This window comes from Lethenteron reissneri, unplaced genomic scaffold (genome assembly GCF_015708825.2).
Source record: "Lethenteron reissneri isolate LAM-NWPU_2019-01 unplaced genomic scaffold, ASM1570882v1 scaffold_1260, whole genome shotgun sequence".
Classification (NCBI taxonomy): Eukaryota; Metazoa; Chordata; class Hyperoartia; order Petromyzontiformes; family Petromyzontidae; genus Lethenteron; species Lethenteron reissneri.
Window position 1 is genome coordinate 29,545 of NW_026890960.1, and position 22,119 is coordinate 51,663.

A 22,119-nucleotide genomic window follows, 5' to 3' on the forward strand; every position below is an offset into this window, starting at 1 on the left:
AAAACACCAGAGAACACACACGGGAGAGAAACCCTTCAGGTGCACTCCATTTGGGAAGGCATTTGCATGTTCACCAAATCTTCATGTACACCAGAGATCACGCAAGCATCAGAAGGTCCACCAGGAGTGGAGTCTGAAATCAGCTTGTGCAAGTCAAAGTGCTGCAATGAGCCCATCTGTCATCAAACAAGAACTGGAAGAAAATCCCAGCTTGGACACTTTTAAAGGTAACGAGGTGAAATATGAAGAGGTGAAGGTGAAATGTGAAGAAGTGATGGTGAAGAGCGAAGAAGTGAAGGTAAAATGTGAAGATGAAGATTCAACTCCAAAATGTGACCTTCACATCGATGGAGGCAACGTGAAGCAGGAGGAGAATTCTGACTGTGAGGCAGAGCGAGGCAACTCCCAGCAGCAGTTTGTGGAAGTGGAGGTGTGGGTGGACTTCCTCCGAGACAATACAAAGTCAAATGGAGACCCGGTAGATGTATAAGCCAGTGGCGATGCCGCTCCAATAGATGCACCCTTGTTACAGGCCTTTAATGACAAGAATGTGAAGTTGAACACCCAATTCCTAGATTCAACCTGCAGGGTAAGAGCGGCCAGTCTTTGTGGACCTGTGTGTTGGGTAGATCTCTAACCAGGAGCGAGAGCCAATAAGCTCCCAAGCATTCACTCTGTTCTCATCATAATTGCATTTATATGGTGCTTGCTTAATCGCCTCTGCAACTCTGAGTTTTGCATCGTATCTCGTCTCAAACACTCGAAACATCCCCAAGTGGCAGCTGCCCCTGTGTGGCACAAGGTGGTGGCCCTGCACCGTCCTGCGTGTGGACAAGAGCCTGTCTGGGGGGCGATGGTTGATGTGGCATCTCAGTTGTGGAGTTTGTAGGTAATGTTTAGAATTTGCTACATTTTTACCCAGATGCCAGCATGCAATGGCCGACTCGTTTTGAATGGTGCATTAGTATGTTGTACATACACTGTTAAGCAGACGGTGCGTATTTTTTAAATTAGCTTCTTGTTAATAGGATGTAAACTAATAAAGCATATTTCAGTGCAGTCATTCAATTTTGTTCTTATGCCTGTCAATAATTTAGACTGAATACTTGTCTGATGGTGTGCGTACATGTAACCTTTTGTCTATAAGGGTCAAACATTGAATAAGTGATGTTATGACACAGTGTGTGTTTTGCAAGTAACCTGTACAGATAACTCAGGTGAGACTCATTGTGCTTGTGATACAGGTCAAAGGGTATTTTTGTGTTTTCAGGAAACATCTCCCTCTGGAGCAGCAACTCATTGTCTTTGAAATAGCGAGCACGCTCGGATCATTCATCAGTTACAAGGCATACCACTTAAAAGTTACACGTAGAGGAGATAGATTCTCTACAACACGAATTATAATTTTGTATTATGTGTTGACGTAGATTTTGTCGAATTAGAATAAGAAATGCTCCTTGCTGATTAACGTCTGGATGTTCACAACCATGGGGTTGAAGCAAGCCTGACCGCCTGCAGCCCCCTCACGACCATTCACGGCCTTGGGCCAGGAAAGTCACGAAAAAATTGCACACGAACGACGCATCCACGCAAACTCCCGATGCTCCGTTTTAAAGTTTGAAAATGAAACAACTTTGAATTGTATTATGTTTTGAATTTGATGATTGTGTTTATTCATTAAAAGCTTGTTATTTTACATCTGGAAGACTTCATTGAAAACGACATTTAGTATGAATTTTCTCTCGTCGTGAAGTAGATGGCCTTGCCGGGGTTCTGTTTGATGCGGACTTTCAACTGGTTGGGGTCGCGGGGTTGAGATGAGGCGACACAGAGCTGCTGGCCGTGCCAGAAGACCGCCGTCTGCAGATCGATTCCAACGCGATCGAACGTCTGTCCCTGCGCCTCCGTCGTTCATGCAGGGGGCGCGTAGGTTTGCATCGCCCCCTGCATGAAAGCGATGGAAAGTGCAGCGTTCGTCACAGATAAATGAAGTCGTGTGCTTGTATATTTACGTATAAATTGTACACCACAACCGGTCCACAGTTGACTTGCACTGAATGCTGCAGTAATTATATTTTGTGTAAAACATTCCTTTGTTTCGCGGAGACACTGTTAAATGAAAGACGTCTTGTCTGCTGATCTTGTTCATATCTGTGTACATCGATATCCCACACTGCTTGCACTACACACCACACAGGGAAATAGAAACTAGAACGACTTCCGGGGATGGGCAAAGATCGAGGAATCTCTGTCAATGGAGCGAGTTCAGTGTGTTCGATTCAACATCTCTCAGTCCCTCTGTCTCTGTTCGCCTCTGTGTGTCTCTCTCTGCCTCTCTCTGTGTCTATGTCGTCTCTCTGTCTCTGTGTTCCTCTTGTCTGTGTCTGTCCGCCTGTCTTGTCTGTCTGTGTGTGTCTGTCTATCAGCGTCTGTCCCACCGCAGTCAACGACTGTCAGTAGCAGCAGGCGCCCGTTCAACTCCCACGACTACACGCCACTCAAACTTGCTCCCAACACACAGATTGTAGGGGCAAGTGCTGTTAGCGAGCACCTATTAAGGGTGGGACGGCACACGAGGGGGTGGGTGGCCAGCACCACGCCCGGCCGCCTTTGTCTCCCCAGTGCTGGCGATGTTGACACACCGCACCGGGTACTCGTTTGAGGCTGAGTCGACGTAGGGGAGGCTCAGGACCGGCTCAGAAAGTGGCCACTGGCGGCGTTGGCCACGAGCGGGAATGGAACTCGGCTGGTCGGTGCGGAGCGCAGCGCTCACCACGTCACTGCCAACAACGACAAACTTGAACTCTGACCCCGCTCTCTGACGTCACCGCGCAGCGTGACCTCATCGGCGACAAACGCCAGGGGGCGGTGTGCCTCGCAAGTGACGTCATGTCACCCACTCCCGACCGCGAAGCTCTTGGGCGTGACGTCACCTCCGTCCCAGTGCCAATCCTTATTTGGGCAAAGCCACGCCCGGTGACTGGGGGCTCATTAACATAATTTATTTAAGTTACAGAGCCGCTCGTTGCGGGAGGGGAGTATTCACTTTAAGATGTTTCTAGTGCGTGTTCATGTTTCCTGTTTGTTGCCGTTGCACCCGATTCAAGAGCCGAATGGCTCCCGGGGCGACACCGAAAACTTGAACTTGAATCCCGGAAGTGACGTCACGGCCTGTGCCGCGTGACGTCACGAGGCAGCAGCAGCAGCTGCTCCTGCCGCCTCGTGTGAACTGCAACCCGAGGTGAGAAATTCTCATCGCGGTTGTGGTGGTGGTGGTTGTGGTGGTGGTGGTTGTTGTGGTGGTGGTTGTGGTGGTGATGGTGATGGTGGTGGGGGTGGTGGTTGTGGTGGTGGTGGTTGTTGTGGTGGTTGTTGTGGTGGTGGTTGTGGTGGTGGTGGTTGTGGTGGTGGTTGTGATGGTGGTGGTTGTGGTGGTGGTTGTAGTGGTGGTGGTTGTGGTGGTGGTGGTTGTGGTTGTGGTGGTTGTGGTGATGGTGGTTGTGATGGTGGTGGTTGTGGTGGTGATGGTGATGGTGGTGGGGTTGGTGGTTGTGGTGGTGATGGTTGTTGTGGTGGTTGTTGTGGTGGTGGTTGTGGTGGTGGTGGTTGTGGTGGTGGTTGTGATGGTGGTGGTTGTGGTGGTGGTTGTAGTGGTGGTGGTTGTTGTGGTGGTGGTTGTGGTTGTGGTGGTTGTGGTGATGGTGGTTGTGATGGTGGTGGTTGTGGTGGTGATGGTGATGGTGGTGGGGTTGGTGGTTGTGGTGGTGATGGTTGTTGTGGTGGTTGTTGTGGTGGTGGTTGTGGTGGTGGTTGTGGTGATGGTGGGGGTTGTGGTGATGGTGGGGGTGGTGGTGGTGGTTGTGGTGGTGGTGATGGTGGTGGTTGTGGTGGTGGTTGTGGTGGTGGTTGTGGTGGTTGTGATGGTGGTTGTGATGGTGGTGGTTGTGGTGGTTGTGGTGGTGGTGGTTGTGGTGGTTGTGGTGATGGTGGTGGTTGTGGTGGTGGTGGTGATGGTGGTGGTTGTGGTGGTTGTGATGGTGGTGGTTGTGGTGGTGGTTGTGATGGTGGTTGTGGTGGTTGTGATGGTGGTGGTTGTGGTGGTTGTGATGGTGGTGGTTGTGGTGGTAGTTGTGATGGTAGTGGTTGTTGTGGTGGTTGTTGTGATGGTTGTGATGGTTGTGATGGTGGTGGTGGTGGTTGTGGTGGTGGTTGTGATGGTGGTTGTGGTGGTAGTGCTTGTGGTGGTGGTTGTTGTGGTGGTGGTTGTGGTGGTTGTGGTGGTGATGATGGGGGTGGTGGTGGTGGTTGTTGTGGTGGTGGTTGTGGTGGTGGTGGTTGTGGGATCTTTGTCTGTGTCTACCTTCATAGGTGCTGCTACTCGCTACTAACAGCACTTGCCCCTGCAGTCTGTAGAGGCTACACGGGGGATCTTTGTCTGTGTCTACCTTCATAGGTGCTGCTGCTACTCGCTACCATCACCACAACCATCATCACCACCACCATCATCACCATCATCATCACCATCACCATCATCACCATCATCGTCACCATCACCATCATCACCATCATCACCATCGCCACCAGGGTACATCGCCATCGTCATCATCATCACCACCAGGGTACAATCACCATTGTCACCATCATCACCATCATCGTCACCATCATCACCATCGCCACCATCACCACCATCATCACCATCATCACCATCGTCACCATCATCACCATCATCACCATCATCATCACCATCGTCACCACCAGGGTACCATCTCCACCACCAGGGTACAATCACCATCGCCACCAGGGTACATCGCCATCATCACCATCATCACCATCATCACCATCATCATCACCACCAGGGTACAATCACCATCATCACCATCGCCACCATCACCACCATCACCACCATCGCCACCAGGGTACAATCACCATCACCACCATTATTACCATCATCATCATCACCATCGCAACGAGGGTACAATCACCATCGTCACCATCATCGTCACCATCACCATCGTCACCATCACCACCATCATCATCGTCACCATCATCACCATCGCCACCAGGGTACAATCACCATCGTCACCATCATCGTCACCATCACCACCATCATCACCATCATCATCGCCACCAGGGTACAATCACCATCATCACCATCATCGTCACCATCACCACCATCGCCACCAGGATACATCGCCATCGTCACCATCATCGTCACCATCACCACCATCGCCACCATCATCACCATAGTCAACATCACCATCATCACCATCATCGTCACCATCATCACCATAGTCAACATCACCATCATCACCATCATCGTCACCATCATCACCATCATCGTCGATGTGTCTCTGTGTCTCTCCCCGTGTCTCTGTGTCTCAGCGTGTCTCTGTGTGTCTCTGTGTCTCTCCGTGTCTGTGTGTCTCTGTGTCGCAGCGTGTCTCCCCGTGTCTCTGTGTCACACCGTGTCTCTGTGTCTCTCCGTGTCTGTGTGTCTCTGTGTCGCAGCGTGTCTCCCCGTGTCTCTGTGTCTCTGTGTCTCTGTGTCACACCGTGTCTCTGTGTCTCAGCGTGTCTCCCCGTGTCTCTGTGTCTCAGCGTGTCTCCCCGTGTCTAAATTCCTCTTGATATGCAGATTCCTTTGTCAAGGCGCCCCTTCCCCCCTCCAACCCAGCTTAAATATACGCTGCCAAGCCTGGTGGTGTTTCATTCAGACGCCGTCTTCCCGACAGACCTGTTCTTCACCTGAGGACGGCTGCTTGCGTTGTGGCCGAAACGTCGTGAGAATTGTATTTTATTATGTTAAATTTGTCGCCAGGGCGTGCAACCTAGACGGGGCACTGACACCACAGCGAGCCAGACTCGCAGTGCAGGCAAAGCCGAGAAGACCCCCGACCCGGATGAGAAGCAGCGAGTCGGTGACTCGACCCAGTCGCCTGCGGCGCCTGTGTCCCTGGCCGTGGAGGCCGGCCCCGGCTCCCCCCTCCCCAGGCGGACACCGGCCCCACGGCGTCCCCGGGGGGGGCGGCGGCGGCCGTCTGATCGGCCGGGACGGCTCGAGCCGCCGGCGCTGGGCTCCGCGGGGTCCCCGCGCCGCGCTGCGCCGCCTCGGCGACCTGTGGACGTGGCTGCTGGAGCTGCGCTGGGGGTTGGTGCTGCTCGCGTTCGCCGCCAGCTTCACGCTCTCGTGGCTCCTGTTCGGCCTCGCCTGGTACGCGCTGGCGCTGCTGCACGGCGACCTGGGCCCCCCGCCCCCCTCGGGCGCCGTGTGCGTGCGGCGGCTCACGGGGCTGCTCGCCGCATTCTCGTTCGCCCTGGAGACGCAGCTGACCGTGGGCTACGGGGCCATGCACCCCGACCCCGAGGCGTGCCCCGCGGCCGCCGCGCTGCTGGGCACGCACATGGTGCTGGGACTCATGCTGGACGCGTTCATGACCGGTGAGAGAGGCAGTGTGTGTTAGTGTGTGTTAGTGTGTGTGTGTGTTAGTGTGTGTGTGTGTTAGTGTGTGTGTGTTAGTGTGTGTTAGTGTGTGTGTTAGTGTGTTAGTGTGTGTTAGAGTGTGTTAGTGTGTGTTAGTGTGTGTTAGTGTGTGTGTTAGAGACAGTGTGTGTGTGTTAGTGTGTGTGTGTTAGTGTGTGTGTTAGTGTGTGAGAGACAGTGCGTGTGTGTGTTAGTGTGTGTGTGTTCGAGACAGTGTGTGTGTGTTAGAGATAGTGTGTAAACACCACCACCACCACACCACGTGTGTAAACACCACCACCACCACACCACGTGTGTGAACATCCCCACCACCACTCCACGTGTGTGAACATCGCCACCACACCACGTGTGTGAACATCACCACCACCACTCCACGTGTGTGAATATCGCCACCGAGGAGACGGAGGCTGACGGGTGTGGTGCTGGCCATCCATCCCTTCGTGCTCCTCCTTCGTATGTGCTCGCAAACAGCACTCGCCCCACAAGTTGACTACGGTTACACCGAGGACATTTGTCTCAGCGTGCGTGTGAGCGAGTGAGACGCGGCGGTGTGAGCGGGAGGAGGGAGTGTGGCACAGACAGAGTTGCCGTCGTTTTGCTGCCCATACTCCGCTACCGTGGTGGTTTTACTGCCACCGCGACCCGCACCGTTGGGGGTTGCGTGGCTATAATCGCACTCCTCCGTGGCTTCCGAATTCCAGCGTCCATCGCAGGCACGGGCTCCCACAGTCTCTCGCACGCTCCCTCACATTCGCGCGGGATGCAGTCCTCTGATGAAGCTTTCCTGCCAACGTTCAAAGCGCTCCTCTGTCAGCCGTGTGTGTGGCCCCGTGGAGCGGGGGGCGGCTGCTGAGCCGATCCCAGCGGGACTCCTTGCGCGCACGTTGCCACTCGGGACCTCTCCTGGAGATGAGCGACACAGTTGATGTGAGGGTTGGCCAGAAATGAGCATCTTGACCTCAAGCTTCCGTGACTGTAGCAATTAATAAGCTTGGGTCTACGGGACGTTTCATCTTGTGTTGCGATCGAAGCGTCGTCGTTTTTTGTTGTTTTTTGTTATTTTCTTTGAGCCTATCTACGTGACTTTACCCATTGACCCAAGAATATCAATGAGCACGATGTGATTTGAAGCTTTCGTGACTGCTGGAATCCACACCCCTTTGGTTCTTTCGGTAAAGTCAACACAAGCGGCCGTCCTCGGGCGGGAAACATATAATCCAGCAGTGGATCTGAGCTAGTTCACGTTGATTACCTCGAGTGACCCGACCAGCAATGGCCGCCCATTGTAATCTGCGTGCATTCGTTACTTTCCCCTCTTCGCACGCGAAGGGCTCGCGGCGTGTGACGTCGTCGCATCTATCCCTCCAAGGAACGAAACGGGACGGATTTCTCGACAAATCTTGGCCGTCCACTCGACGACGCTAATTTGTAATTACTGGCGAAGCGTCACACTCCCCTTGTAAATGTTGTGGCTTTGCTCTCCTCCTCCTCCCCGTGGATTCGGCGTCCGGAGCAGCCCCCCCCCCCCCCCCCCGCCCGTGGCTAGAGCCGTGCCCGGACACGTGGGGGGCTCCTCTGAGTTTCCGCGCCACGTGGCCGCCGGATTCATGGGGGTTGGCGGGGGGGGGGGGGGGGGAAGTAAAACGCCCGTTTCAATGCTAGTGATGCGAGGATAGACGCAGGTCACCTACAACGCGCACAACAGGCACTCGGCCTCTGTGCATTAGGCAGAAACCGTCCACGGTTCCTGTAGAACTGCTTTGTGGTCCGCTTTTCTTAGGGTCACTATCAGAATACATTTGGATAAACCTCATCAAGAGGTCACCGTCTCCCAAGTTTGTGAGCGACCTACGACGGGAGTGCGAGTCCCCAACGGCTTCTCGGTCTCGTGGTTTGGCACCGAGAGCGCCCTCGGGGGTAGTGGTCAAGTTGTGACGTTTGACAAGTGAAACTAAGCGGTGCTCGCGAGAGTGGAGATGATGAGAAACTGAGCGGAGACGAAAGCTTCAGGTCGGTGTTGAGCACAATCGCAGTTTGGCTTCATTGGGTGAATGCGGCCCCCCTCAGCCCAACATCCCGACGTAGCGGGACCCTCCCGGGTCTCTTGGGACGCGCTGTGCGCGCGACAATTATTAATTGACCCCGGCGGCCGAGCCGCCCCCGTGCCGCCCCCAGGAGCGTTCGTGGCCAAGATGGCGCGGCCCAAGCCGCACACGGGCACCATCCGCTTCAGCGACGTGGCGGTGGTGTGTTGGGGGGGCTGCGGCGGGGAGCGACGCCGCCGCCGCCTCGCGTTCCGCGTCGCCAACCTGCGCCCGTCGGCGCTGCTGGACGTGGCCGTGTCGGCCGTGCTCTACCGCTCGCGGCCGGGCCGGCCTCTCCGCCAGAGCGCCGTCGACTTCTGGCCGGACCAGCTGGGGGCCCGGCCCTGGCCCTACTTCCTCTTCCCGCTGACCTTCCACCACGAGCTGGGCCCCGACAGCCCCCTGCTGCCACTGCTGCTGCGAGAGCCGAGGTGGCCGGACGAGCACGTGGAGCTCGCCTTGTTCCTGCAGGCCACCTGCGAGGGCTCGGGCACCGTCTGCCGTCAGAGGACCTCGTACCTGAGGTCGGAGGTCCTGGCCGGTCGGCTGTTTGCGCCGATCGACGTCGATGTGGAGCGCGGCGTCGTGGACCTGTCTTTGTTCGACGTGACGGTGGCGGAGGTGGAGAGTGGTGTGTAGTGGATGCTCGCGGAGTCTCGGCGACGACACGAGTCGACGCGGTATAAAGGGGGACTGGCACCGCTTGATCCGGCTACGAATCCAATCGCCTCCGCCATCGCCATCATCGGTGCGAGGAGTCGCCTCTCATCGTTGACAAGGCAGCTTCGCTACTGCGCGCAGAATAGCAGCACGTGGCACAGTGAAATCACTCGGGGATGTTAAGAGCAAAGTTCAAAATTACTCCAGCGGTTGTCTGCTAATGAACTGGCCCAAAGCGAAGCACTAACTGCGTACAAGTGGCATTTGCTGTGTACCTTGTGTGTTGCTTAAATGAATGTGATCTGTAGGTTTCGTCGCGACTGACCGAGTGCCCACGTGCGATCGTGGCACCTGTGGCTCGCCCTGAAATGCAATTAAAGTCTCGAGGGTTGTCCAGTCCAACCTTGCTGCTTCCTCGCGTCGTGCAGAGCCACCTTGCTGCCAATCCACTCTCGAGCGGGGGATCTTCAGCCACATTTTCCAGAGCCACGTAAAAGAAAGCTGACATGTGCTGGCGGGTCATGTAACATGTGTGTGCTTGTGACCACTAATCTGTATGTCTATAGCTCTCCAAACTCTACCGCTTATTCATCTCACACGAGCCATCAACAAACTATACACTACACTATACACTACACTATACACTACACTATACACTACAATACACTACTATACATTACCATACATTACTATACACTACACTATACACTACTATACACTACTATACACTACACTATACACTACTATACACTACACTATACACTACACTACTATACACTACACTATACACTACACTATACACTACACTATACACTACACCAGCGGTCGGGAACCTATGGCTCGCGAGCCATATATGGCTCTTCCGGTGACGGCATATGGCTCCCAGACAATTTTGAGTTGAAAAAAATAATAATAATTTTAAAAAATCAGTTTGGAACTGATTTTTAAATACTTGTGATATTGCTTAATAATACTGTGTCATTTTAAAGTAAACAGAAATTAGTTTTGAAGATAAATTTCACGGGTCACGGGCCCTGTGACCCGTGACCCGTGGGTCGGGTCGGGAACCAATGGCTCGCGAGCATGTGACGGGTTATTGTAAAGGTGTAGAAATCCATTTGATCAGATAGCCAACTAGTTTATCCGCTTCAACCCTTGTAACGGAAAAGATGGCGAAAATAAAAAAGACAATGATTACCGTGCATTCCAGGCTGCGTGGGCAGAGGAATTTGCATTTGTGGAGAGAGCAGGATCTGCGGTATGTCTAATATGCAATGATAAAATTGCATTGATGAAACGGTCAAATATAAAGCGGCACTTCGATACGCACCATGCTTCATTTGCATCGAAATATCCAGCGGGGGACAGCAGGAAAAAGGCATGCGAAGAGCTACAGCGGAGAGTGCAGACGAGTCAGCAGCAACTACGTGTGTGGACCAAGCAAGGTGACGGGAATTCCGCTAGCTTTGCGGGTGCTTTGGCAATAGTAAGGAATGGAAAGCCATTCACAGATGGCGAGTATGCCAAAACATTCATGCTTGATGTGGCCAATGAACTGTTTGATGACTTCCCAAATAAAGACAAGATAATCAAACGAATAAAAGACATGCCTCTGTCAGCAAGAACTGTTCACGATCGTAGCATCATGATGGCAAATCAAGTCGAGGAAACACAAATTAAGGACATAAACGCCGGGACATACTTTTCTCTCGCGTTAGATGAGTCAACAGACGTTAGCCATCTATCTGAGTTCAGTATAATTGCCAGGTATGCTGCAGGTGACACACTGCGTGAGGAAAGCTTGGCTGTTTTGCCAATGAAAGGGACAACAAGAGGAGAGGATTTATTCACGTCTTTCATGGAGTTTGCTAAATAAAAAAAACTACCGATGGATAAACTTATTTCTGTCTGTACTGATGGTGCACCCTGTATGTTGGGGAAGAACAAAGGATTTGTAGTGATTCTCCGTGAACATGAAAAGAGAGCCATCCTAAGTTTGATTTTAAGAATATCTTTTAACTGTTGAATTCCTATTGGGAAATAATTTGCCTAGTTCCTTTCCTGTTTGAGCAAGCGTATTAATAAAGATGTCGATACGAGTGTAATAATCCTTCTGAGATGGCTTCGGAATCGGTCCTCTTTATTTTCACCACAATACACTTTACTCACACACGCTCCGTTGCTGGCAGACAACAGAGAGCGGGCAGACTTCACACCAGTTCCCACCGCGCACGTGGCACCCAGAGCCCCCGTACGCGCGTGGCATCTCGCTCTGCTCGTTCCCCAGTCTGCTCTCGATCGTTCTCTCTCACTCCCTCTTAATCCCTCCGTCACGTGGTCCCCCCGGCCAATCCTTCATGGACAGCCTCGACCATTCTCGATGGTTCCCTGTCAATCCCGGGACCACGCCTCTCATCCGGCTTCCCATTAGCTGGGGCCCCGAATGGCTGGGCCAATCACTCCTGATGACATGCCGTGATCACGCCGGGGCCATGCTCCCTATCTCAACCCTTATTGGCTACAAAGCAGGATTGGCAAGCCAATCCCCACGTGAACCCTCTATGGCTGTTATTACACGAGTATTAACGTGAGTTTTCTTGCAAATTAATAAAGACCTGATTTGTTTTTGAAGATGACTGATCGTACGTTATTGCTACCATGTTTCCTTTAAAAAACACGGACGAGTTGACATACACACACGAGTGTGCATCCAAACACGACTGTATATACAGCGGTGTGCATTCACACACGAGTGTGCATGTGTTTCTACGAGTTTTAACGTTAATATACTTGCAGAACAATAAAGACCTGACATGTTAAAGATGACTAATCGTCCCTTATTGCTACAATGTTCATAGCGAACACGTGTGGAGGCGAGTTTCAGGTGAAGCATCTCCATCACACAAGTTTACCCTTACCTGGCAGCATCGTGGCAGTCCGCTGGTCACACTCATGACGTCACACTCACGAGCTGTAGGGGCCAGTGAGACTTCCCAAATCTGACTGTTGACTGATGAAGCTAGTTTTAATTACAGACGAAAGGTCGTACTCACATTGTAAATGTTGTGGCTTGGCTCTCCAACACACCGGTGTGCTGTACTAGTGACTAATATGCATGTTCTGTTTACGTGACAACCCTAACTAGTTGGCTTTGTCGGGTGGTAGTGGGTTTCAACGACACATTTGTATATTTAAGCGATCTAACCCAAAAAACCTTTAATATGGACATTATAATAAACCACGCTTACAAGCTAAACCATTCAGATGATTATTCAAAGTTCATGGCAGAGTTTTTTAATATAAAACACTCGTTTTCTAGAAGCACCCCGCTCAACACGATTGTCATTAAATATATTTATAAAACAAAGTCAGTACAGTATAAACTTGCACATTTTATTCCAAATCAAGCTCGAGATCACCAATTTTTGATATTTCAGGCTCTATGTCGCTTTATAATCCTCTAAACTTGCAGCAGTTTAGAGGACATTGGGGGGTGGTATGTACATGTTGTTAGTTTGCACATTTACAATGGCCTGTAAACTGTGATCAATTTATCGACTATGAATATAAGTATAAAATGTTGCAATGCTGATGGAGATATTCTAAGAGGTGCATGCTTTATAGCGTGGTGACTTGATTTTATGGATATTTTTAAGGACTCTTGTTGATGGTGTGTCTAAACAACGAAGGTTATTTGTTATATTCGATCAATTAAAACGGTTACAATTGCTCTGGATACCCATCTGGATGGTATAGTTTGTAAGTGTTGTTTATTATTATAACCATCATCAGTCTATAGCAGTGTGTATTTACACTGATGTGTATGTACAGTGATGTGTGTGTTTTTATTTACCACGTGTTCTCACGGTAAGTGCATTGAATGTGGAGGGGTTACCAGCCCATCGCAACAGTCCGGAGACCTCGTGGGCCTCTGTGATGTCTATGAGCCTTCCCTCTCGGACATTGCTCACATTGACCACAGCTTTACCGCCCTGCACCGCTGATGAGGTAGGGGGTTGTTTTTACAGAACTTTACTCGTGGGCAGGGGAATGCCAAACAACAGGGAGTGTGATAATTGGTTCTTTACCCTTCTATCTGGCAACAAAACTGACACCTTTTTGCAAGGAGTCATGTTTGCATAGACCGCAATACCTGCAGTCATAAATACAAACAAAAGACATAACTCTGATAATGTGCACTGTCCTTGAAGTTGATTGGTCCACACCCGAGACAGCTTTCCTTCGAGCCTAGTCTCATACGGGTTGGACCAGATGACGCCGCTCGTGGTGCTAAATGAATGAAAACAGCGCCACTGAGCAGACAGAGCCCCGCCCCTACAGCTCGTGCGTGTGACGTCATGAGTGTGACGTGGTGAGTGTGACCAGCGGACTGCCACGATGCTGCCAGGTAAGGGTCAACTTGTGTGATGGAGATGCTTCACCTGAAACTCGCCTCCACACGTGTTCGCTAAGAACATTGTAGCAATAAGGGACGATCAGTCATCTTTAACCTATCAGGTCTTTATTGTTCTGTAATTATATTGCCGTTAAAACTCGTAGAAACACATGCACACTCGTGTGTGAATGCACACCGCTGTATATACAGTCTTGTTTGGATGTACACTCGTGTGTGTATGTCTACTCGTCCGTGTTTTTTAAAGGAAACATGGTCGCAATAACGTACGATCAGTCATCTTTAAAAACAATTCAGGTCTTTATTAATCTGCAAGAAAATTCACGTTAATACTCGTATCGACATCTTTATTAATACGCAGGCTCAAACAGGAAAGGAACTAGGCAAATTATTTCCCAATAGGAATTCAACAGTTAAAAGATATTCTTAAAATCAAACACGTAAACGTCGATTTCCCCTTTGACGTCCTTTTCGACTGAAGCCATTCGTCCAGAAGTCCAAGCCATCAAACACAAGAACAACGAACGTGCAATCCACGCACACTCTGAAACCTATTACTTTAAGTTATTTTATTTATTACACAATGATAAAAAAATAAAGAACGTGTTTAAAATATTTAGCAAAGTTGTAATCACAGTATTTCTCCAACTTTAGCTCAACACTTAACCACTTGTTGATGCACGGCGTGTCGATGTCCCTGTAACCCGTCTCAAGAGATCGCCAGGCTGGTCTCGCAGGAGAAGGGTAATCTGCAGAGCGAGGAGTTGCGCGTCTATCCTCAGTGAAATTCCTCTCGAAATGGTCTTGAGGTCTGATTTCAAGCCCCTTATAACTCCCCTCTAGCATACAAATCCTTTGTTCTCGTCCTGGCCTATCATGGACTTTGCATTCAAGTGTTAATTTATACATTAACAATCCGCATATGTAGCAACATAGCTTAGCCAATCTGGCCATTGTAATTTAACCCTAATACATATGTACATTATACTGCGTAATTGTACACTTCTGTTTGAATAATTACATACATCTCCATGCATAATTCCGTGCTTCCTGTGAATTTGCTAATATTCACCCGACAATGCCCTCTAAACTGCTGCAGGTTAAACAACGACGTACAGTCTGAAGTATCAAAATGCTGTCCAGTTTGATTTTGACTAAGAGGTGCAAATGTATACTGTACTGACTTTGTTTTATAAATACATTTAAGGACACTCGTGTTGATCAGGGTGCTTCTAGAAAGCGGTAGGACAAACACCTCAGCCGTGGCAGATCACTGTTACAATTCAGTGGGCTCACATGACATTGACTTCTCCAAGACAGAGGTTATCTGCAAGCCATCTGGCTACCATGAGAGATTCGTTCATGAGGCGATCCACATATACAAACACAGAGACAATTTCAACCGAGAAGATGGATTCTGGCTCAGCAATCATTGGAAGGATGTACTAAACCATTTCGGATTTTAACTGATTGTTGTTCACGTTTACGGTGACTTTCAGACCGCAGTCCACTCACTGGCATTGACTGTGTATCTTGTGTTCTCCACAGGGAATGCATTATTTGCTCCGCTGCGGGTCTCCTACCACCGCTCTCCCATTGACATATTTCATTGCTTCTACATACTATTAACATTCCCTCCCTTTGTGAATGCTACCCCTACCCCCTCCCTTTGATGCTGCTAATCCTGCATAATTCATGGGCATATTATGACTTTGAAACCCCCCCGCCCACCTCCTACGCATTTCCCATAAATGTGCGAAATTCCTCTTGATATGCAAATTATTTTGTCAAGGCGCTCTTCTTCCACCTCCAACCCAGCTTATATACGCTCCAAGCTGGGCAGTGTTTCAATGACACCAGCACACAAGTGGTGGGTGGGGTCGTGTGGAATGATGTTGCATTGATGAAAGACGAAGTCCTCGACTTTGCATTTTATGAACTTTAAATTCAATTGTTGTTTTTGGAATTTACAATCTGCATATCTAGCAACAGAGCTTTGATAATGTTGCCATTGAGCTGAAGCCCGAATACATATATTCATCTCACCGCATAATTCGCATTCATTGGCTAATATTCACCCTGCAATGTCCTGAAAAATGCTGCCAGTTAAAATACGTTACCAGGGAAATGCAGTATTAAAATTGTGATTTGGACTTTGAGGTGCAAATGTATACTGTACTGTCTTTGTTTTATAAAAAAAATATTTAAGTACTTGTGTTGATATGAGCGCGTCAGAACAATCAAGGTGATTTGTTTAATTGAATCCACGAAAATTATTACGATTACTGTCATACACTTTTATTGATAATCGAAATGGTATCGCTTGTAAGCGTGTGTGAATTTACACTGCTGTGTAAGTACACTTGACTTTGACTCGTGTGTGTGTGTAAACGTGTTTGTTGTAAGCATTGTACAGTTAACGAACGCTCAGATATCTTTAAAAAAATCCGATTACTATTCATCTGCAAAAAAATACATTTACTTTAATATTGCTGTGCATGTACACTCGCGTGTGTATGTACACTGCATTGTATGTCTGTATGTACACCCCTGCATATGCACACTCGTGTGTGCATGTCTACTCGCCCGTGGTTTTAAGGAAGGATATGGTAGCAATAACGTACGATCAGTCATTTTTAAAAACTAATCAGGTTTTTATTAATCTGCTAGAATAATGACGTTAAAACTCTATCGAAATCTTTATTAATATTAATTTGGTCAAACAGTAATGGAACGAATTATTTTACTTTCATTTAATTTAATAGTTTAAAATATTCTCAAAATCAAACACGCAAACGTCGATTGATCATTCCCCATTGACGTCATTATCGATTGAAGCTTTTCATCCTGAAGTCAAAGCCATCAAACACAGGAACAACGAACCTGAAATCTATGTACATCCTTAAAACGATGATCTGCAGTACTTTTTATTAAACAATGAGGAAAATGATTATTTTTTTATATTGAGCAAAGTTATCATCACAGTCTTTCTCCAACTTTAGCTCAACAAAATCACTTAACAACGAGAGTAAAATCAGGAATTGAACCACCTCACAACCACTGCGCATCACACCACATCAACAAGTAGTCCGAGATGACTACGAAGCACCACCTTCACATGCCAAAGTCTGGAATAAACAAGACAGCACGCTCACACCATTTGCTGTGAGAAGATTACAACACATGCCACCTTCCGGCATAAGCACCAGCCGTTTAACAGCCCCGATGATCCAACTACCAGACGAAGCAATGCATCTATCGATGTATACAATTGTTGCCATCCTGAAGTAAGCGAACACTTCTGGAACTTAAAAGGAAGACTTTCATCTGAACACATTATAGAGCATTCACATCACTCTAGCTCGGAGTACTGGAAATCACCGACTCCCCGCTCGTGGTGCTCAATGAATGAAAACAGCGCCACTGAGCAGACAGAGCCCCGCCCCTACAGCTCGTGCGTGTGACGTCATGAGTGTGACGTGGTGAGTGTGACCAGCGGACTGCCACGATGCTGCCAGGTAAGGGTCAACTTGTGTGATGGAGATGCTTCACCTGAAACTCGCCTCCACACGTGTTCGCTATGAACATTGTAGCAATAAGCGACGATCAGTCATCTTTAACCTATCAGGTCTTTATTGTTCTGCAAGTATATTAACGTTAAGACTCGTAGAAACACATGCACACTCGTGTGTGAATGCACACCGCTGTATATACAGTCTTGTTTGGATGCACACTCGTGTATGTATGTCTACTCGTCCGTGTTTTTTTAAGGAAGAATATGGTTGAAATAACGTAGATCAGTCATCTTTAAAAACAATTCAGGTCTTTATTAATCTGAAATAAAATTCACGTTAAAACTCGTATTGAAATCTTTATTAATACGCATGCTCAAACAGGAAGGGACTAGGCAAATTATTTCCCAATAGGAATTCAACATTTAAAACATATTCTTAAAATCTAACATGTAAACGTCGATTTCTCCATTGACGTCCTTTTCGACTGAAGCCATTCGTCCAGAAGTCCAAGCCATCAAACACAAGAACAACGAACGTGCAATCCACGCACACTCTGAAACCTATTTTTTAAGTTATTTTATTTATTACACAATGATAAGAAAAATAAAGAACGTGTTTAAAATTATCTCAACAAAACCACTTAACCACGAGAGAGAAATTAGAAATTGAACCACCACACAACCACTGCGCTTCACAACACATCAACAAGTAGTTCGATAGGACTACAAAGCACCACCTGAACGTGACGAAGTCTAGAATGAACGTTAACACGCAATTAGCTGTGAGAAGATGACATGGCACCTTCTACCATAAACACCACACATTTACCAGTCACGATGATACAACCACCAGACGAAGCAACGCATCTATAGAAGTATAACATTGTTGTCATCCTGAAATAAGTGAACACTTATGCAACTTTAAAGGAAGACTTCCATCTGAACACATCATAGAGCATTCACAACATCACTCTAGCTCGGAGTACTGGAAATCACCGAAAAAACATATCTAAGAGACACGAATATACACAGCAGGGCAACAGGTAACAGATGTACTCAATACGTTTGAGTCTTCAGCCACTCCACTACATCCAGCCATCTCTCCGGATCCAACTTCATGGGGTCGAAAGTGGAATTGTCGTCAGCGCTAATTACATCCGCTACATCTAGCCATCTCTCAGGATCCAACTGCATGGGGTCGAAAGCGGAATTGTCAGGAATCATTACATCCACTACATTCAGCCATCTCTCAGGATCCACCTGCATAGGTTCGAAAGATGTATTTTTTCAGGACTCATTGCAGCACTCTGCATTTCACTTTTTTATTTAACTTCCCTATTATTGCAGATTTTCTGGTCTGTTTTCTGGTGAATCTCAAGAGTTGATTTCAGTGAAAATGCCTTCCCACACAGAGCAATTGAACGGCTTCTCGCCCGTATGTGTTTTCTGGTGAGTGTTAAGATTTGATTTCTGTGAAAATTTCTTCCCACACACAGAGCACTTGAATGGCTTCGCGCCCGTGTGTGTTTTCTGGTGTCTGTTTAGAGGTGATTTCTCCGCAAATGCCTTCCCACACACAGAGCACTTGAATGGCTTCTCGCCCGTGTGTGTTTTCTGGTGAGTGTTAAGATTTGATTTCTGTGAAAATGCCTTCCCACACACAGAGCACTTGAATGGCTTCGCGCCCGTGTGTGTCTTCTGGTGAGTGTTAAGATATGATTTCCGTGCAAATGCCTTCCCACACATAGAGCAATTGAACAGCTTCTCGCCCGTGTGTGTGTGGCGATGTGGAGAGTTCATCTGCTCCATGTGACTGCTTCTTCAGAGCAGAGTAACAGTCGCGGGTGTTGTTGAGAGTTAAAGGCGCCCTTTAAGCTGCGTGGAGGTCTTGCTCAAATCGCTAACCGACACACAGTGAAGTCTCGTAAGTCGGGCTACACGCGACTACCAGTTTATCCACTAACGAAGACACTTACTTGTTGATGCACGGCGTGTCGATGTCCCTGTAACCCGTCTCAAGAGATCGCCAGGCTGGGTCTCGCAGGAGAAGGGTCATCTGCAGAGCGAGGAGTTGCGCGTCTATCCTCAGTGAAATTCCTCTCGAAATGGTCTTGAGGTCTGATTTTAAGCCCCTGATAACTCCCCTCTCGCATTCAAATCCTTTGTTCTCGTCCTGGCCTATCATGGACTTTGCATTCAATTGTTAATTTACACATTAACAATCCGCATATGTAGCAACATAGCTTAGCGAATCTGGCCATTGTAATTTAACCGTAATACATATGTACATTATACTGCGTAATTGTACACTTCTGTTTGAATAATTACATACATCTCCATGCATAATTCCGTGCTTCCTGTGAATTTGCTAATATTCACCCGACAATGTCCTCTAAACTGCTGCCGTAAACAACGACGTACAGTCTGAAGTATCAAAATGCTGTTGTCCAGTTTGATTTTGACTAAGAGGTGCAAATGTATACTGTGCTGACTTTGTTTTATAAATACATTTAAGGACACTCGTGTTGATCAGGGTGCTTCTAGAAAACGGTAGGACAAACACCTCAGCCGTGGCAGATCACTGTTACAATTCAGTGGGCTCACATGACATTGACTTCTCCAAGACAGAGGTGCTCTGCAAGCCATCTGGCTACCATGAGAGATTCGTTCATGAGGCGATCAACATATACAAACACAGAGACAGTTTCAACCGAGAAGATGGATTCTGGCTCAGCAATCATTGGAAGGACGTAATAAACCATTTCGGATCTTAACTGATTGTTGTTCACGTTTACGGTGACTTTCAGACCGCAGTCCACTCACTGGCATTGACTGTGTATCTTGTGTTCTCCACAGGGAATGCATTATTTGCTCCGCTGCGGGTCTCCTGCCACCGCTCTCATTGACATGTTTCATTGCTTCTACAGACTATTAACATGCCCTCCCTTTGTGAATGCTACCCCCTACCCCCTCCCTTTGATGCTGCTAATCCTGCATAATGCACGGGCATAATATATCTTTGAAACCCCCCCGCCCACCTCCTACGCATTTCCCATGAATATGCTAAATTCCTCTTGATATGCACATTCCTTTGTAAGGCGCTCTTCCACCTCCAACCCAGCTTGTATATAAGCTCCTAGCTTGGCAGCGTCTCATTCTTCACCTGAAGACGGCTGCTTGCGTTGTAGCCGAAACGTCGTGAAAATTATTTTATTATGTTTTATTTTTATTATTTTATTACTTCCCTTCTACGTGACTTTACCGAAAAAAACCAAGAGAATATTTTTATAATATTTTAAAATTTCTCGTCACATCTCTAACGTACTTAACAGGGGCTTCAAAACAGCAAAAATCGAGGGCGACAAGAGGTCAGTGTACTTCCAAGCTGGTTCACCAATGTGAAGATGTCACAAACAATAACGCTGGGGCGTTACATTTAAAAAATTGATTTTAAAACTATTTTTTGCGTGGAGGATGCGGGGATCAACCCGCGAGCGAGCGCACTACTTTCTGAGCTGCTCCCCCAGACACGCGGAGGGAGCGCGAGATGTCGGTAAAATCACGTGGAAAGAAAATAGATTTAATAATTAAAATTATTACATTATTTTATTCCTGCGGTAACGACAGCTTCAAATGAAGATAGCAATCATAGTTGAAAGACGTGCATCCGATGAAATATCGAATACTTTTGACATATAATATACGTGACCATGGATGGGATGCGTAAAACATCTATAATGTCCATTGTTTATTGGAAGATTAAGAGAGAGGTGCGGGTTCTATTGATGATTCAAAGAATGCGCCCTGGTGAGAGGGTGACGCAGATAAGGGACTCGAGAAGACGTTCCCACGTCCTGTATTTATAAAAAAATTTATTAAAAAATAAATCGCGCCTGGCAGGAATCGAACCTACAACCTTCTTATCCGCAGGCAGCAGTGTTATCCATTGCGCCACAGATACCACGTGATTCCACCACCTCACCTCGTCACTCACTCACCACTTTGTGCCGTGTTTACTGAATGTGGAGGTATCTTTTATTTAATAAACGAGACGACGCTTTGTCTCGTACAATTAAGGATTTCAACCCGAGTTTAATTGCGAGCCGGAGTTTTGGGGGCCAGGGCTCCGGAAAATATCTCTTGCCTGCTTATCCAGGCGAAGAGTGAAGGGGGGGGGGATTCCATATTCCATTAGAAGTTAAACGAAAGGACTAACCGATAATCGATTATTATCGATTATCAAGCTAGTGATAATTGAAGTACAAACGTGCACATTATAATCGATGCTTTTCGATTCGACATTCGTGTTGTATGAATCAGGATTATCCAGCAGCCATGACAGGTCTCTGTATATGCAACGATGTTAAAATCATCGATTTTTAAACACACTCTCATCGATCATCAGAATCACTAACAGGGGTCATTGCACGAAACGTCGTCGTCTCGTAGATTGTTTTCATCTTCATGGCAGTGTTGTCGATTTTTTTTTTCGTTTGAAGGGAGGGGGAGGGGGGTGGTGTCATCATTTTCAAGGATGACAGTGGCGGGGGGGAGGGGGCGGGGGGATGGGGGGGCAGTGGGGTGTCTGTGAGCTCCTATTAAGGCCGGAGCATCGCACGCCACGGAGGGATGCGAGTCAGTGTCGTGGCACGTGTATAATCGCACGATTGTGTGACGCACGCACGCACGCACTCACCGTGGTAGAGTAATCATTTTAGGCCGAGTGGACCTAGGGGACGCCCACGTCAGGGCGGCCGGAATGTTGAACGCGTGCGCGTCTCTGGGATGGTGGCGCTCAGGAGCGCGACGTGCGGCCGTGTGCGAGGCTGTTTGTGTACCCCTCTGTGTGTCGTGACGGGGAGCGGTGGTGCAGCGGTTAGCGCGTTGTGATACGAATCCGGCGACCCGGGTTCGATTCCCTCTCACGGACAAACACCGGTGACGATTATCTGAAACGGTCCTGGGC

General features: G+C 48.2%; 1 protein-coding gene across 1 annotated transcript; it reads left to right on the plus strand.

Moving 5' to 3' along the window:
• Window positions 1-3,168: 3,168 nt before the first annotated feature.
• On the plus strand, window positions 3,169-11,096 carry LOC133361851 (inward rectifier potassium channel 13-like). Its single transcript, XM_061580844.1, has 3 exons — window positions 3,169-3,241; window positions 5,819-6,438; window positions 8,657-11,096. Exons 2-3 carry the CDS (start codon window positions 5,901-5,903, stop codon window positions 9,202-9,204), a joined length of 1,086 nt encoding a protein of 361 aa, XP_061436828.1. The 5' UTR covers window positions 3,169-3,241; window positions 5,819-5,900; the 3' UTR covers window positions 9,205-11,096.
• Window positions 11,097-22,119: the final 11,023 nt, after the last annotated feature.

Excerpts from the sequence above, each read along its gene's own strand:
- LOC133361851 (XM_061580844.1), top strand. The coding sequence starts at position 5,901 with ATGAGAAGCAGCGAGTCGGTGACTCGACCCAGTCGCCTGCGGCGCCTG. Across the intron at positions 6,439-8,656 it reads GCTGGACGCGTTCATGACCG|GAGCGTTCGTGGCCAAGATG; the intron begins GTGAGAGAGGCA and ends TGCCGCCCCCAG.